This window comes from Scardinius erythrophthalmus, assembly GCF_964197995.2.
Source record: "Scardinius erythrophthalmus genome assembly, chromosome: 25".
NCBI classification, from domain to species: Eukaryota; Metazoa; Chordata; class Actinopteri; order Cypriniformes; family Leuciscidae; genus Scardinius; species Scardinius erythrophthalmus.
In genome coordinates this window covers 30,472,892-30,488,914 of record NC_138245.1, presented here as the reverse complement: position 1 = coordinate 30,488,914, position 16,023 = coordinate 30,472,892, and the positions used below count along the sequence as shown (strand labels likewise).

The 16,023-nt window shown below is 35.7% G+C and overlaps 1 protein-coding gene across 1 annotated transcript in view; it reads right to left on the bottom strand.

The window, feature by feature from the left end:
* LOC308685634 (CLIP-associating protein 1-B) overlaps positions 1-16,023 on the bottom strand; it is a 72,695-nt gene that overhangs the window by 25,405 nt on the left and 31,267 nt on the right. The window contains exons 15-26 of the mRNA XM_081357553.1: positions 15,542-15,601; positions 14,332-14,409; positions 12,505-12,672; positions 12,371-12,417; positions 10,293-10,463; positions 8,700-8,807; positions 6,106-6,255; positions 4,257-4,364; positions 3,467-3,526; positions 1,757-1,860; positions 1,623-1,646; positions 303-547 (exon numbers count right to left, since the gene is read on the bottom strand). Of these exons, the coding sequence (XP_081213679.1) occupies positions 303-547; positions 1,623-1,646; positions 1,757-1,860; positions 3,467-3,526; positions 4,257-4,364; positions 6,106-6,255; positions 8,700-8,807; positions 10,293-10,463; positions 12,371-12,417; positions 12,505-12,672; positions 14,332-14,409; positions 15,542-15,601 (1,323 nt within the window). The remainder of the gene's footprint in view (positions 1-302; positions 548-1,622; positions 1,647-1,756; positions 1,861-3,466; positions 3,527-4,256; positions 4,365-6,105; positions 6,256-8,699; positions 8,808-10,292; positions 10,464-12,370; positions 12,418-12,504; positions 12,673-14,331; positions 14,410-15,541; positions 15,602-16,023) is intronic.

The following is a 16,023-nucleotide window of genomic DNA, read 5'->3' as shown; positions in this document are numbered from 1 at the left end:
TATACTTGGATATTTATATGAGCAATATCAAGCTCATAGCCATGCGAAATTGCTCTATATCTATATCAGACGGGCCACAGCGTTAATTTTGCGTGAAAAGATATTTTATTGATTAAATTAAACATTACTTTTGCATTTACTGTCTTTCAATAATTCAAGCAATTTTCATAAATATGGCTGTTTTCAAGGGTTTTCCAGGACTTCAATTTTAAAAAGTCAAATTCAAGTACTTTAAGCTCCCTACACGAACCCTGTAATGAATACATTTCTTCATAGTCATCAGTAGCTGGTATCGCGTGTACCTGAGGACTCTCTGGCTCTTCAGGAGGTTCTGGAGTCCCAGGAGTCCCTCTTTCCTCTCGGACCAGTTAGCGCTGGCGCAGTGGTTCAGGATCTCGGCCACGTCCTCCGTCTGACGCAGGTAATGTGGCATCGCACCGTTACGAGAGCTGAAGGAGCGCTCGGAGCACGCGCTGGACGCGTCGCTGTTCGCGTCGTCGTCGGAGTACATGCCGGGAGATTCGAACCGCCGTCGCATGGGTCTCTGCTACAGGACAGACAGAGACAGAGGAGTTATGCAACACGCTAGAGAAATAGCTTTCAGGTTACGACGCCATGCTAAAGAACTAACATTGATTTAACAGAAAAGCGACGTGCAAAGATTGATGCTCATGGATGTTTTTAGACAATTGCATGCATGTGTGTATACAGTAAGTGGCCAAAGTCAGAAGAAATAATTAAAAATGTACTTTAACATTCACGAGTTTGGGGGCAGTTAAGAAAATAATACTTTAATGCAAATAAATGCTGTTCTTTTGAACTTTCTATTCAATTATCTTGAAAAACAAAATGCATCACAGTTTCCACAAAAATATTAAGCTGTTTTCAACATTGATAGTAGTAATGATGCTGAAAATTCAGATTTTGATCACAGAAATAAATTACATTTTACTATATATTCACATAGAAAATTTTAAATTGTAATAATATTTCACTGTTTTTACTGTATTTTCGATCAAATAAATGCAGCATTGGTGAGCAGGAGAGACTTCCTGCAAAAACTTCAAAAATTATTATTGACCTCAAACTTTTGAACTAGTGTAAATATTTTGCTTGGAGAAAATTAATCCTAGTTTTAATGATCATTAAAATTGTTCAATTTCATTGTGACATTGATATTATGACAATTAAGACCATCTATGCTAAAATTCTCATGTGTGTCTTTACTATATTTGTATGAAATATTGAATTTTTAAAGAAACCACTGTAACACTTTACAACAAGGTTTCATTAGTTAACATTAGTTAACTACATTAGTTAAATAAACAATGTTTCAAAAGCTTTTATCAATTAAAGTAAATGTGAATTACATAATTTACTAATCCATTATTAAAATCAAAAGTTGTATCTGTTAATATTATTTAATAGACCTGAACTAACAATGAACAGTTGTAACTTTAAAGATGAATAAATACTGTAACAAATATATTGATCATTGTTAGTTAAAGTTGATTTAACTAATTATGAAGTGTTACTGAAACCACAGATCAGATGAAATAATGATGATGTTGAATATTTTGACAGGGAATATAGACTCAATCAGGTGTCAATGATTCAATTACCTTATTCCTGGAGTCTCCTAAAAGCTGAAGATGTTCCAGATGAACGCAGAGGGAAAGTAAAGATAAAAACATCAGGAATGTAATGACAGATGTTAATCAGACGCTCAGCACTGATGCAGAGACGTGATCCTCACCAGAGCATCTGCCACGGCCGCCTCCACCTCAGTGCCCGTGTTCAAGATCCGCATGGCGTTCACAGACGCTGAGATACGGGCCTGATGGATGAGCCCGTAACGATCTGAGAGAGAGAGAGAGAGAGAGAGAGAGAGAGAGAGAGAGAGAGAGAGAGAGAGAGAGAGAGAGAGAGGTCAGTAATGCCTCATGCTCTCAGAGGAGTTTAAAGAGCACATGCACATAAAAAGCACCATATATATATATGAAAGAAAGAAAGAAAAAAAACATGCAGCATCTGTGTGAAATATTTTTAATCAGGACAAAATAAAACACTCAAAATCATGACATGCTTCTTGTTCATTACCATCACAGCACACAACTCTACAAACGCAAACTATAAAATAAATTATTACCAAAAAAAAAAACACTGAACACAATTGGTAACTCTTTGTTTTACAGTGTCATTGTTACATGTTATATGATGTAGTTACTATAAATTATGCATAATTACATGCAACTAACCCTAAACCAAACCCAGCAACACTTTATTTTACAATGTCATTGTTACATGTTACATGTACTTACCATAGTAATAACAGTAAATTATGCATAATTACATGCAACTAACCCTCAACCAAACCCTAATCCTACCCTAACCCTATAGTAAGTACATGTAGTTGCTTAATATTACTCAGTACTTAAATACATAATTACTCTGTAACAATGACACCTTAAAATAAAATAAAGTGTAACCAAATATAATACTGAAAACTCAACAGTAAAAAACAACAACAGCAAAACTTTCAAAATTAAACACAGAAATACGTAATGACATCCAGCAGTCTCCAATCTAATTAAAACCTGGAAATAAAAAAGTTTTAATATTTTTAAATTAAATAAATAAATAATAGTGAAATGAGTCAGAAATCTCGGTAACTTTTTACAACAAGGCCCCATTATTTAACTATAGTTAGTGCATTAACTTACAATGAGCAATACATTTGTTACAGTATTTATTCATATCTCTTAAAGTTAGTTAATAAAAGTTCATTTTAGCTCAGGTCCATTAAATAATAATAAGTTAAAATGAACTAGAAGTATTTTAATTGCTACTAATGTTAACAAATACAACCTTGTTGTAAAGGTTAACGAAATCTCTTTATACGTAATTCTAAAGTTTGCGTTCATGTTTTTTAACATTTAACAAAAAATATTTATTTTTTTACTAGTGCTCTCAGACTTTTACATTCCAGTGAATATTACAATTATATACAGACAAATTAAACATAAAAAAATAATTAAAAAAAAATACAGGCCAATGTCAATAAATTCACAATCTCCAAATATCTGCTGATTAATTGGCCTGGCACTAATTTAAAAATCAAACACATTTCAAAATAAAATAAAATATAAAATAAAATAAAATAAAATAAAGCAAAATACAACAAAAAGTTACAATTTGGCAAAATAAGTGCAGTTCACATCCAGGAAAACTGAGCAGGTTTGATCCAGAGTCAGTAAATGTAGATCTGTGATTGCGGTCTCTAGCGCCACTCTGTGGATGAGCTCGTGCACACAGGTCTCTACATGCACTGAATCATTCTGCTGAAACACACTCCAAACCTGGATGTGACTGACACACACACTTCTAAACAGGTTCAGCATGAGCCCTGTTAAATACATTAGTGATCTAGATTCTGGTGCCGTGACCCGGACCACATGCAAGTCACCTGTCAGCAGGACGTCACCCGCCGTCAGCGCGCTGGTGGAGCGAGAGTGTCTGTGGGATGCTGGGAAGGATCAGGAAGCAGGTGACACACATTTCAAAAACAAATCTTTAAATTAAAGGTGACCACATCACCTGAAAACAAGAGCTCTTTATTCTTTTAGTTCATTAACACGCTTGGCTGAAAAATATTAAAGGGGTCATCGGATGCAAAATTCACTTTTATATGGTGTTTGCATATATATGTCTCAGCAGTGTGTGGACACAACACCATACAATGAAAATAATCCATTCCCTCTTTTTTTAATCCTCAAAAAGCCTAAACACTCTCAATAATCAAGCCGTTTGGATTTTCAGATTTTTTGCTCCGCCCACGACCGCTGACGGACTGTCCGGTATTAGCATATTTCCCGTATTAGCATATTTCCGACTCAGTCATTTGTATACAGTCCACCAAGGCATCACTTTACTGTCTTGTGTCGACACGGCCCACGGAAGAGAGGGATGGGATGGGGGTGAGCAGTTGCTCATTAACATTTAAAGAGCCATGCACCGAAACGGGTCGAGAGCTGTTTTTGAGGAGGTAAAAAGGGTGTTGATTTACACAACCATTGAGGAATTTTAACCAAAGTATGTTACAAACATGAAGACCCTAAACATTCATACCAACTTCTGCCATACCATCCGATGACCCCTTTAAGTATTTTCAGTCATATCATCCAGCCCTAGTTTATGGGGAAGTGAAAGGTGATAGAGAACCATCACTCAAGCAGAGTCACTAGCGGGACTCTTACCCAGCGAACTGAACCCTCGAGCCGGGCTGGTGTCTCGACTGCTCTCCCGACTGGTGTCACGACTACAGCCCTGACTCATGCTGGGCCTCGGGATACGACTGCCCCGCACTAACACACACACACACACACACACACGCACAGCAGGAGTCAGCAGCACAGGACAGAGGAAAGACATGCAGGTGGAATTAGACCGTGAGGAGGAGACCACACATATTAACAGATCAAACTGTGAAGTGCAGCATAAAATATATTAAAATTCAACTTCCCCTTTCCAGAAAATCATAAAAATATTACATAAAATATTATACAAATAATAAAATATAAATAATAATAATTATATTGTAATATTTAATTATTTTTATAATATTTTGATGATGATTCAAAATTGATGATTTTCTTGAAAGTGGAAGTTGAATTTGAATATAAATAATAATAATCATATTGTAATACTAAAAATCAACTTTCCCATTCAAGAATATCATACAAATATGACATAAAATACATAACAAATATACAAATAATAAAATATTCTCATTTAAATGTAACTTCCCCTTTCAAGAAAATCATAAAAATATGAAATAAAATACATAAAAAATTATAAAAATATTATTAAAATTCAACTTCCCCTTTCAAGAAAATCATAAAAATATTAAATAAAATACATATAAAATAAACAAATAATAAAGTATTATTTAAATTCCCCTTTCAAGACAATCATAAAAATATGACATAAAATGTACAATAACATACAAATAATAATAATAATGTTAATATAATATAATATAATAGTGATAAGTAGTAGTAAAGCTGTAATCTGTATAATTTTTTAAAAATGAACAAACAAAACTAATTAGAAAAAAACATTAAACTCATCCAGAAAATAATGAACAATAGAGAAATAAAGAACATACAAATAACAAAAAAAAAAACAATAAAAAATTCCATATCAATCTTTGCAGGCCAGAAAATATAATGACACAAATGTATATCACTGTCCATCCGCAGTAAATGATGCTCATGTATTTCCACTGGGAACGACAACAACATAAACTCAAACTAACAGCAGAAGAGCGGCAGCGGTGTGTGTGTTCAGGCTCAGACACACTGTCAGGTACTTTCTGTCTCATCTCTTTATATTCACTCCGCACATATCGACTGTGATCACATTAATATCCCGTCTGACAGACACACAGTGATGCTCACATTGATCTGGGACACACAAGTACATGGACTCCAGCGGCTCACATGAATAATGTGAAATCCAGTTTAGTTGCACAGTTTAAACCCACTTACTCATAGATAAATAAAACTAATGTTGTGATGAGGAGGAAGAGGTGTTGCAATAGATATTTGACACGCAGATATGAAGCACTTTACAATAAGGTTCATTATTTAATGTATTAATTAACATGAACTAACAATGAGCAATACATTTGTTACAGTATTAGTTAATCTTTGTTAATGTTTGGTAATAAAAATACAGCTTTTCATTGTTTGTTCATGTTAGTTCACAGTGCATTAACTAATGTTGACAAATACAACCTTTGATTTTAATAATGTATAAGTAAATGTTGAAATTAATATTAACTAGGATTAATAAATGCTGTAGAAGTCTTGTTCATTCTTAGATGATGTCAACTAAGGTAGTTAACTAATGTTAACTAATGAACCTTATTGCAAAGTGTTACCAAACATTCCCTTTTGAAACTCCAAAAAGATTAAACAATTATTTTTTCATTTTCTTCCTCTTCAGTGCAACAAATTGAAACTTGAATTGAATGTAAAGAAGTATTTAAAAACCTTTCCAACATGTTAGCGGTTATGTGCTTTTATAAATGTAATGCTTTACCGTCTCGCCCGCGGCTGGGACTCGTCTCTCGACTGCAGCCTTGACTCCGCGGGATCTTACAGCGTTTGACCGACGGCGTTCCAGTGGCTCGAGGGATTCTCCCGTAGGAATGACCCAGGAGCTTCCCAGGTGAACTAGAGCGACTGCCCGCTATAACACAGAGACATTTAACTTCAACAATGTTCGGTGACTTGATTTATCAATTATCAGTGTTACTGTGAATATCTAAACAAAAGCTGATAGGACGACACATGCGTTGAACACAGAAACAGAGGCTGTTTGAGGCAGAGACGGTCCACTCGTACATAAATAAATAAGAGAAAACATAAGGGGTCATGATATGGATTTCTTCATTATATTAATATGTTCTTTGAAGTTCACTTATAGGGCCCTATTTTAATGATCTAAGCGCATGGTCTAAAGCGCACGGCGCAAGTTCACTTAGGGCGTCTGAATCCACTTTTGCTAGTTTAACGACGGGACAAATGGTCGGCGCTCCCGGCGCATGGTCTAAAAGGGTTGTCCCTATTCTCATAATGAGTAATGGGTGTGTTTTGGGATTTACGTGCGTTAAACCAATCAGAGTCTCATCTCCCATTCCCTTTAAATGCCAGTTGCGCTCACGCCATGGCGGATTCGCTATTTACATGACGGAATTTGATAGTGGAAAGACCGAACGCGTCTCCAGAGCGCAAACGGATCTGCTCGTGCGCGAGGTTAAAGTGCGCTAGCAGAACATCTACGGGACAAGCCGGATTCACCTTATCTATATGTACACAATAATAATCTTTTACATTGTAATGCTTTTATTTTAAATATTTGGCATGTTTGTGTGCTGCTGTGCGTGTATGCGCGTTGTGGACCCGCCTATAGGCGCACATTACTAATGCTCTCTTTAAATAACAAAAAAATATTGCGCCATTGACTTTCGACCAGGTTTCAGTCGGTCAATGGCTCAGTCTATTTCTGTTCCTCAAAATAGCAACGCACCAACAATGCGCCAGAACACACCTCGTTCTCAGACCAGCAGCCCATGGGCACAAATGGGCGCAAATGTATTTGCTATTTAAACAATGTGGCGCAGGACGTGAAAATGAAAACTGCGTCGGGCTGAAACTAGCAAAAAACACTTGCGTCGCACTTGGCGTTGCATTGCTCCGGGTGTAAGATAGGGCCCATAATGTTAATTAAGTTATTTTGCACAGAAATCCATTATTTTCAACCTTCATTCTGAGCCTCTGTCTGAAATTAAGCGTCGGCTATCAGGAAACAATATCAACTTCCCAATCGCTATTGCACGCAAGTAAGTGTTTTGAAAACATTATCCATATAAAACCGTCATTTACAGACGTGGCATTATGATATCGTTTACTTCTATTTGTGATGCAGCTGCTGTCAGATCCAGTAAAGTTTGCTGCTTCATCTGTCAATAGAAGTTTCTTTGCGAACTCTCCATTACACTGTGCCTCGTTAAGAAACAATCTGCTGTCAAATGCTCCGAACAAACATATAATTATCAGACGCGATCTGAGACGCCATTAAAATAAACCATCCACTTGTTTCTGATGCTGGGATGTACGGAGACGCAAACGAGCCGTTTAAACTGAACGAGTCACATCGACGCTCACATCCAGTGAAGGCAAAAGTCATCCTTTAAGCGACTGAACACCAGTGGGCGGGGCCTATGGTGAGATGATGTATATGTAAACGATTGGTCGATATCTTTAATTTTCATTTCGGTGCTTATTTCAGTTAGTTGCAAAGGCAGCATTTCAAAATTTCGATTAGTGTTTAAGTCTTTCATGTAATATTTATATTTAATTTCAGCTTTGTTTCAATAAAAAAAATTTATTTCAATAGTTTTCGTTAACAATAACAATGCTGGCTTGAAATAACAAACTGTGGGCATTACCAAGATGGACGCCGAGTGAACTGACTCGCCTTAAAGGGACTTTCATAAAAGGGACTCTCAAAAACGGGGGTTCAGTATGACAGTGAAATAACACTAATGAGCGGTGGCTGAACACAGACTGAATCAATGGCAGCAGTTCAGAGAACAACAGTGAGCGCCTGTCGCAGTGGATCATGCTTTCATGACGGGACACATGCAGGCGGGAATCCGTGTTTTACTCCATACCGTGAGTTTTACCCCCCACTGGATTAGCAGATCTGGATCCTTGATGCGGGACAGTGAAGAGAGTCAATGAAACTACATTACCCATGATTCAATGCACAGGACAGCCTCAACATCAGCATGATCTACCACTGACTGTTGCATGAGCAACGATATATAAAGTGCGCTGATGTTTATGATGTGGCACACAAAGAGAATATGGAGTTCATATCTCTTCATTAAGAGGGACGTAAACCAAAAACACATAAAAAAGCCACATTATACCGGAGTATAATGTATATTACACTGCAGCCAATGAAATTAATGCATACTGTATATCTATTGATAATGGCTTATAATTTATTTATTTTAATGTCTCTATGATATTTCTATCATATCTCTGTGAAGTTTAATTTATTGATAAACATAATTAATGATTTGCTTTGTTGGCCAGAGCAGGATGATGTAACTGAAAACTCACGTTGTGATTGGGATACAGCTTTGGCTCGGCTCCTCCCCCTGCTGTCCGTCACAGAAGCTCCGCCCCCAGAAGCCTTCTCTGAACTCTGCCGTCTCGTTCGCACACGACCTGACAGACAAAAATACAGAAGAGTAAAACGATGGATGAGCAAACTTCAAAATTTATTTAATTGATTATATTATTTTATATATATATATATATATATATATATATATATATATATATATATAATGTATTTATAACAAAATGTATTTAATGTATTATCTATACAGTATATATACATATATATATAATTAAATCATATATATATATATATATACACACACAATTTAATTATATATATATATATATATAATTTATTTATATTTTATTTATATTAAACTTCATTATCATTTAACTGTGCAAACTGATGCATACATACACAAAACACCATTACAAAATCTAAACACACGACTCATTATACTCAACAAGCCCGAACTGAACAGAGACGCTGTGAAGACTCATGCTGACCGACATAAACATGACCAAACTGCTTATTCAAACAGGTATATTATTCACATAAACACTGAATAATGTTGTATCTAAACGTTTTATGTGATATTGTCACTTATTTCTCAAATGTTGACAATTCACCTCACTGTCTGTTAGCCACACTAGCCAATGAACTACAACCATCTGAGAGTGTCATCTGTGTACGTCTCAAACATTTCAACACAAAACAGAGTGATAAAGACAGAGTAGGACAATGAGACACAAACCTGCGCACACGTACACACACACACATCTTACATCTTACCCTCTACATTACCAGCGGCATCTTTGAGCAAATAAGAGCAGAAGTACAACAGCATCAGCGCGTGTTAGACAGCGGGTCGGAAATGGGTTTGGGATCATGCAGGAAGTGCCTTATTCTCTTAAACACCTTCATATGAACATGAGTCTTTTAAAATTATAGATTATAATGCCTGAATTTATTATCCTAACACATAAATATATTTATGTCAATCACATAAATAACGATTAAATAATGAAATAAAAGTAACAGTCCTTGAACACAAAAACAAAATACAATATTGCATGTTTGTATAATTATTGTATAATGTGTCTGCTGTCATGCATAAAATTACAATAATAAATGTACACTTTTGGACAATTCAACATTATATGATTCACTTTTATAAACTTTCACTTTTTCAAATGTCTAACACTAGGCATTAAACTTATTATGTCTAGTGACTTTATAGGTAAACTGAATCAAAATGTTTTATCTGATCATTTGTAAACTCATTATTGATGACAAATATTGATATTTGAGGAATAAATTTTAAATAAAATGTAACGTCATTATATATATATATATATATATATATATATATATATATATATATATATATTATTATTATTTTTTTTTTTTTAATATACTATTTTAATAACTTTATTGTATTTAATTAATAATTACAAGACATTAAAAACACCCAAAAAACAGTGTCTTAAATGCCCCCTCATTACCAGATCGTTTGTCTCTCTACATCAGTATGGACTGCTCTTCATCTGTGTACCGTAAATGAGTGTGTTTTGTGTTGGCTGTTTTACCCAGCGAGGCGTAGGAGCCGGGCGGCAGTGCCGTGGCAGAGCTGAAGGGGGCAGCAGCGGGTACAGTGGGCATTCGTGATTTGGCACTGGCTGCAGCGTTAACATCGACATCACTGCGAGAACGCTGGAGTGAGCCGGACGAAGACGACGCGCGAGAACTCACGACTTTAGCTGAGAGAGAACGAGAGAAAATTACTGTGTGTATGAACAAAAATACATCAATTTAAACGTTTGAAAGAAGTCTCTTCTGTTCACCAAGGCTGCATTTGTTTAATCAAAAATACAGTGAAAATTGTGAAATATTATTACAATTTTACATGTGAATATATACTAAAATTTTATTAATTTCTGAGATCAAAGCTGAATTTTCAGCATCATTACTCCAGTCTTCAGTGTCACATGATCCTTTAGAAATCATTATAATATGATGATTTGATGCTCAAGAAACATTTATTATTATTATCAGTGTTGAAAACTGTTGTGCTGCTTCATATTTTTGTGGAAACCGTGATATGTTACTATTCAAAAAAATTAGGTACGATTTGCAAAGAAAATAGAAATGATATTTATAGTAATACGTTTATTTAACAAAGACACATTAAATTGATCAAAAGTGACAGTAAAGAGATTTATAATGTTACAAAAGATTCTATTTCAAACAAATGCTGTTCTTTTGAACTTTCTATTTATCAAAGAATCCTGAAAAAATGTATCACAGTCTCCACAAAAATAAAAGTGTTTGAAAGTGTTTTCAACCTTGATAATAATACAACCGTTAATATAACCAATATGATCACCAATAATAATGTTAGAATGAAGACTGTAATGATGCTGAAAATTCAGCTTTGATCACAGAAAAAAAATACATTTTACAATATATTTCATAAGAAGACTCTGGAAGCTTGTTTCCGCCACAGAATAAAACATTTTAAAAGATAATTGTGACTCACAATTGCGAGTTTACATCTCACAATTCTGACTTTATTTCTCAGAATTGCGAGATATAAAGTCAGAATTGCGTGAAATAAAGTCGCAATTGTGTGTTATAAAGTCAGAATTTCGAGATATAAAGTCAGAATTGCGAGATATAAAGTCGCAATTGCGAGATATAAAGTCAGAATTTCGAGATATAAAGTCAGAATTTCGAGATATAAAGTCAGAATTGCGAGATATAAAGTCGCAATTGCGAGATATAAAGTCAGAATTGCGAGATATAAAGTCAGAATTGCGAGATATAAAGTCGCAATTGCGTGATATAAAGTCAGAATTGCGAGATATAAAGTCGCAATTGCGAGATATAAAGTCAGAATTGCGAGATATAAAGTCAGAATTGCGAGATATAAAGTCAGAATTGCGAGATATAAAGTCGCAATTGCGTGTTATAAAGTCAGAATTGCGAGATATAAAGTCAGAATTGCGAGATATAAAGTCAGAATTGCGTGAAATAAAGTCGCAATTGTGTTTTATAAAGTCAGAATTCTGACTTTATAATTTGACTTTTTTTACTTTATAACACATAATTGCGAGTTTATATCTCGCAATTCTGACATCTTTTCTCAGAATTGTGAGATATAAACTCACAATTTTGAGATATAAAGTCCAATTCTAAAGAAAAATTTTTTTTTTTTTTACCTCAGAATAGTTTATACCTCACATTTCTGACTTTATAACATGCAATTTTGACTTAATAACCTGCAATTGCGACTTCATATCACGAATTGTGAGATGTAAAGTCGCAATTGTGAGAAAAAAGTCAGAATTGTGAGATTAAAAAGTCGCAATTACCTTTTTTATTTTTCACTCTGTGGCGGAAACAAGCTTCCATAGAAGACAGCTAATATTTCAAATATTTATTTTTTCCAGTAAAAACAATTTTTACTGTATTTTTGATCAAATAAAGGCAGCATCGGTGAGCAGAAGAGAAGAGACTTCTTTCAACATTTAAAAATCTCAATTATTCCAACCTTCTGACTGGTAGTGTATTCAACATGACATCTAACAGATACAAGAAAACAATGCTAAAAGTCTTTCATAATCGAAACTACTGTTATACAGTGAGAAAAAAGGTATATTCTCACTTCTGCTCAAGTTGCTCCCGACAGGTGTTTTAGCAGAAAGAGGCCGACTGCGAAAGACAAAAAGAGTGAGTATGAAAACACAACGTGTGAAAGCTCATGAGTGTTTAATAAAAGGGTTGAAGAGCGTCTCTTACTTCAGACTCTCCTGCGAGCTGGAGGACGAGCGGTCCGACTGAGGCAGAGACATGACGCTGTCCGAGCTCTTCAGGTGAGACTGCAGCGCTTTCTGATAGGTCAGTTCCAGCGCCTGGAACAGATGCTCCGCCTCCTTACTGAAGTGGGCGTGAAAACCCCAGTAACATCTGGAATAAAACAGGATTCGTGCAGATACTGTTAAATTCAATTCCAGGACTTTTCATTCAAGCACTACTTTATTGTTTTTTTTTAAGGACAAGGACATTTATCAAACTCTGGGCCCTATCTTGCACCCAGCGCAATTGACTTTGTACACCGACGTATGTGTCATTCCTATTTTGCACCCGCGCACAGCGGACTTTTCCCTCCACAGACGCACGTCGGTAACTTAGGGAATGAACTTGCGCTCCCAGGGGGCGGTTCAGTGAAAAGAGGAGGCGTGTTCCGGCGCAAACGTTCCCTGTGCTATTTTGCAGTTTCAGAAAACAATCCCGCCACAGACCAGGAGAAACCTCGTCTAAAGTCAGTGATGCGTTGCGCATGTTATTCATATGCTATTTTAAGGGTGCATGCTTGGCCATAATGCACAACGCGCATCACTTTGCTTCTCTCATCTACACAGACGCAGCAGTTTTCATTTTTAGAAAACCATACATTATTACAAGGAACAATATTACCACACAAGGGAAATCATTGTTGTGTCCATGAAGATGTGAAAAACAGGCATAAATCTAGCTTACACATTTACCCAAATTATTATACGCCTGTTTAACCGAAGCTAATCTGTGTGTGTTTCTCCATCCCCAATGTCACTTCTCTGTGTTTTACGGCCCTGACGAGAACGTCGGTCTCCTCGGCTGTGAACCGCTCCTGGCAAATCCGCCGTTATAATAGCAATCCGCCGTGGAACAAGCGCGCCTGCTCTTAAAGGGAATGTGAGATATCGCTCTGATTGGTTTATTTCACGTTACGCCCAAACCACACCTATGAGTAATGAAGCTGCTTCAGACCAACACATTTTAGATTTGCGTCGGGCGCAAGAGTCATTTATCCCGCCGGTATAACAGCAACAGCGCCCGAGATCCGCCCACAAAGTTACTTGCGTTTCGCGCTTCATACTTGCGTTTCAGATCGTTAAAATAGGGCCCTCTATCTTTCTTTAATATCTTTTAAATTCTAAAAAAGGTAAATAGATAAATAAAAATAAACTAATAAAACAAATAAATTGCACCACATGCAATGACTGCGGTAACTTTAACCATTGAAAGGATACTATGACAAAGATATCGCTTTCCTCATTCAAACAGTTTTTTTCTCCCATGAATATATGATTGACTTGAAGAATAAAAGCTGTATCATATACTTGGATATTTACGGTATATGAGCAATATCACACTCATGGCCATGCGAAATGCCTCTATATCTATATCAGACGGACTGCAGCATTAATCTTGTGCGAAAATATAGTTTTATCAATACATTTAATTTACATTTAAATTTATTGTCTTTCAATAATTCAAGCACTTTTCAAGCACTTGAAGCTGTTTTCAAGGGTTTTCCAGGATTTAAATTTCAAAAAAGTACTTTAAGCACCTTGTATGAACCCTGATAAAATGATCAAAAACATTCACTCAGATTACAGCTAGCAGACAAAATAATACAGAGTCATTGGAAACTGAGAGAAGTGTGATGCACAGCATGTCAATGACCAAATTGATATCAGCCGATATTTACTTTTTTTTTTTAAGTGTCAGTAGTGTCTGATATTAGATTAGATTATATAAGAGCTTATTTTATTTGTATAGCACATATGAAAAATCGCTCACTTTCTAGCAACTGATCTGGCCTCAGAGTCGGCATCGTGAACTCCTTTCTTAATGGTTTCCATCAGGACGGCAATGTTCCTGAAGAGTAGAGAAGATAAAAACGAGTTTCAGTGTGATAAAAACAGTGAGTCCATTCAAGCGAGCAGCCAAACCTCCACCACAGCAGAACATGAGCCCAAATCAATGAATCGGCTGTCCCTGCAGACCTCCTGAAACACGATTCTCCATCCATTAACCCAGAAGTGCTGGCGAAGCCGATCAGACACTGCCATGCCGAACATATGCAGGATTATCAAGGACGTCACTGTGATTCTGATGAGCTCATGAAGACTTGTGACCCTTTATAAGATGATCCTCTCCTGAGAATCCAGATAGTCATTGTATCGCCATCGGGTTTCATAAATGGGGCAGAACAAGTGATCTGCTCAAAGTCAAGAGTGAAGTCGATTTGAAACTGTAGTTTGTCAAGCTACAAGCCATTTAATATAGATAAACCACAACTAAACTAACAGTTACTAACAAAAAGTGGCTTTTCAGTAGGGCTACTGAGTTTTGTGAACTGGATCAAATGATTCATTGAACAAAAATCGACTCAAAAGAACCAGTTCATTTAGATGATTCTGTTTAATGAAGTAGTTCAACCAAATGATTCAGTGATAAAAAGCTGTTGTTCAATTAATCAGATTTTAGGACGTATTAAAAGAAAACTAATTTGTAAAACTGATTAAGTATGTAATTGAAAAACAAACAAAAATGCCACTTCATACGAGTCATTACGAGACATGAAATGCTACACAGTGAGTTTTGACTCACTGAATCATTTGGTTGAAAAGTGTCATTAAACTGAATCTGAATGTATTGTGATTCACTACAATAAAACACAACTTGAGTTTATTTGATTCGCTCTGCCCACTTGGTTGTACGATAACAAAAAAGTTACAAAATGTTGTGAACGAATTGTTCTTTTGAGTCAGATATCTTAAATGTATCATTAGATCCGGTTCATAAAACTCAACGGTTATTATTATAATTTAAGTGAATAACGCTTCAGTTGCCATTATTGTAATTTCAAGGAAAAGAGCAACTATCTACATTATTCGAAACATCTCCGTTTGTGTTTCACCAAAGAAAGAGAGTCATGCGTGTTTGGATCAACATGAGATGTGAATGATGGCAGACGCTTGGGTGAACGATCTCTGTAGTTTCTCACCTCTCTAGAGAATGTGTCTGCCATTCCTGAAGCAGAAGATCTAAAAACTCATAACAGCGTCTGAAAGGCAAAGAACAGGTTCAGATCAGAGAGAATGTGTTACAGTTTTTTTGGATTGCTTAAGCACGATTTTCAAAACAGGGCCCGTGTTTTCAAAACACTACACACAGTTAGCACAACCACACACCCAATTAGCAAAACACAACAGATCCTTTGCATAATTAAACACTCTTGTAAAAACTATACACTTCTGTTTAAAAACCACACTTTGTTACCATATGAAACACACACGTTTCACATTACTATACTCTGTTCGCACGAGTTACACTCTGCTGTGATAAACCTAAAACACTTTTAGCACTTCTACTTCCCTATGATTAGATACACAAAATAAATTTATTTAAAATATATTTTCAGAGTATATTTTGGAATATATGCAAATATTTGAAATTGGCCCAATAAATATATTTCACACTTAACAT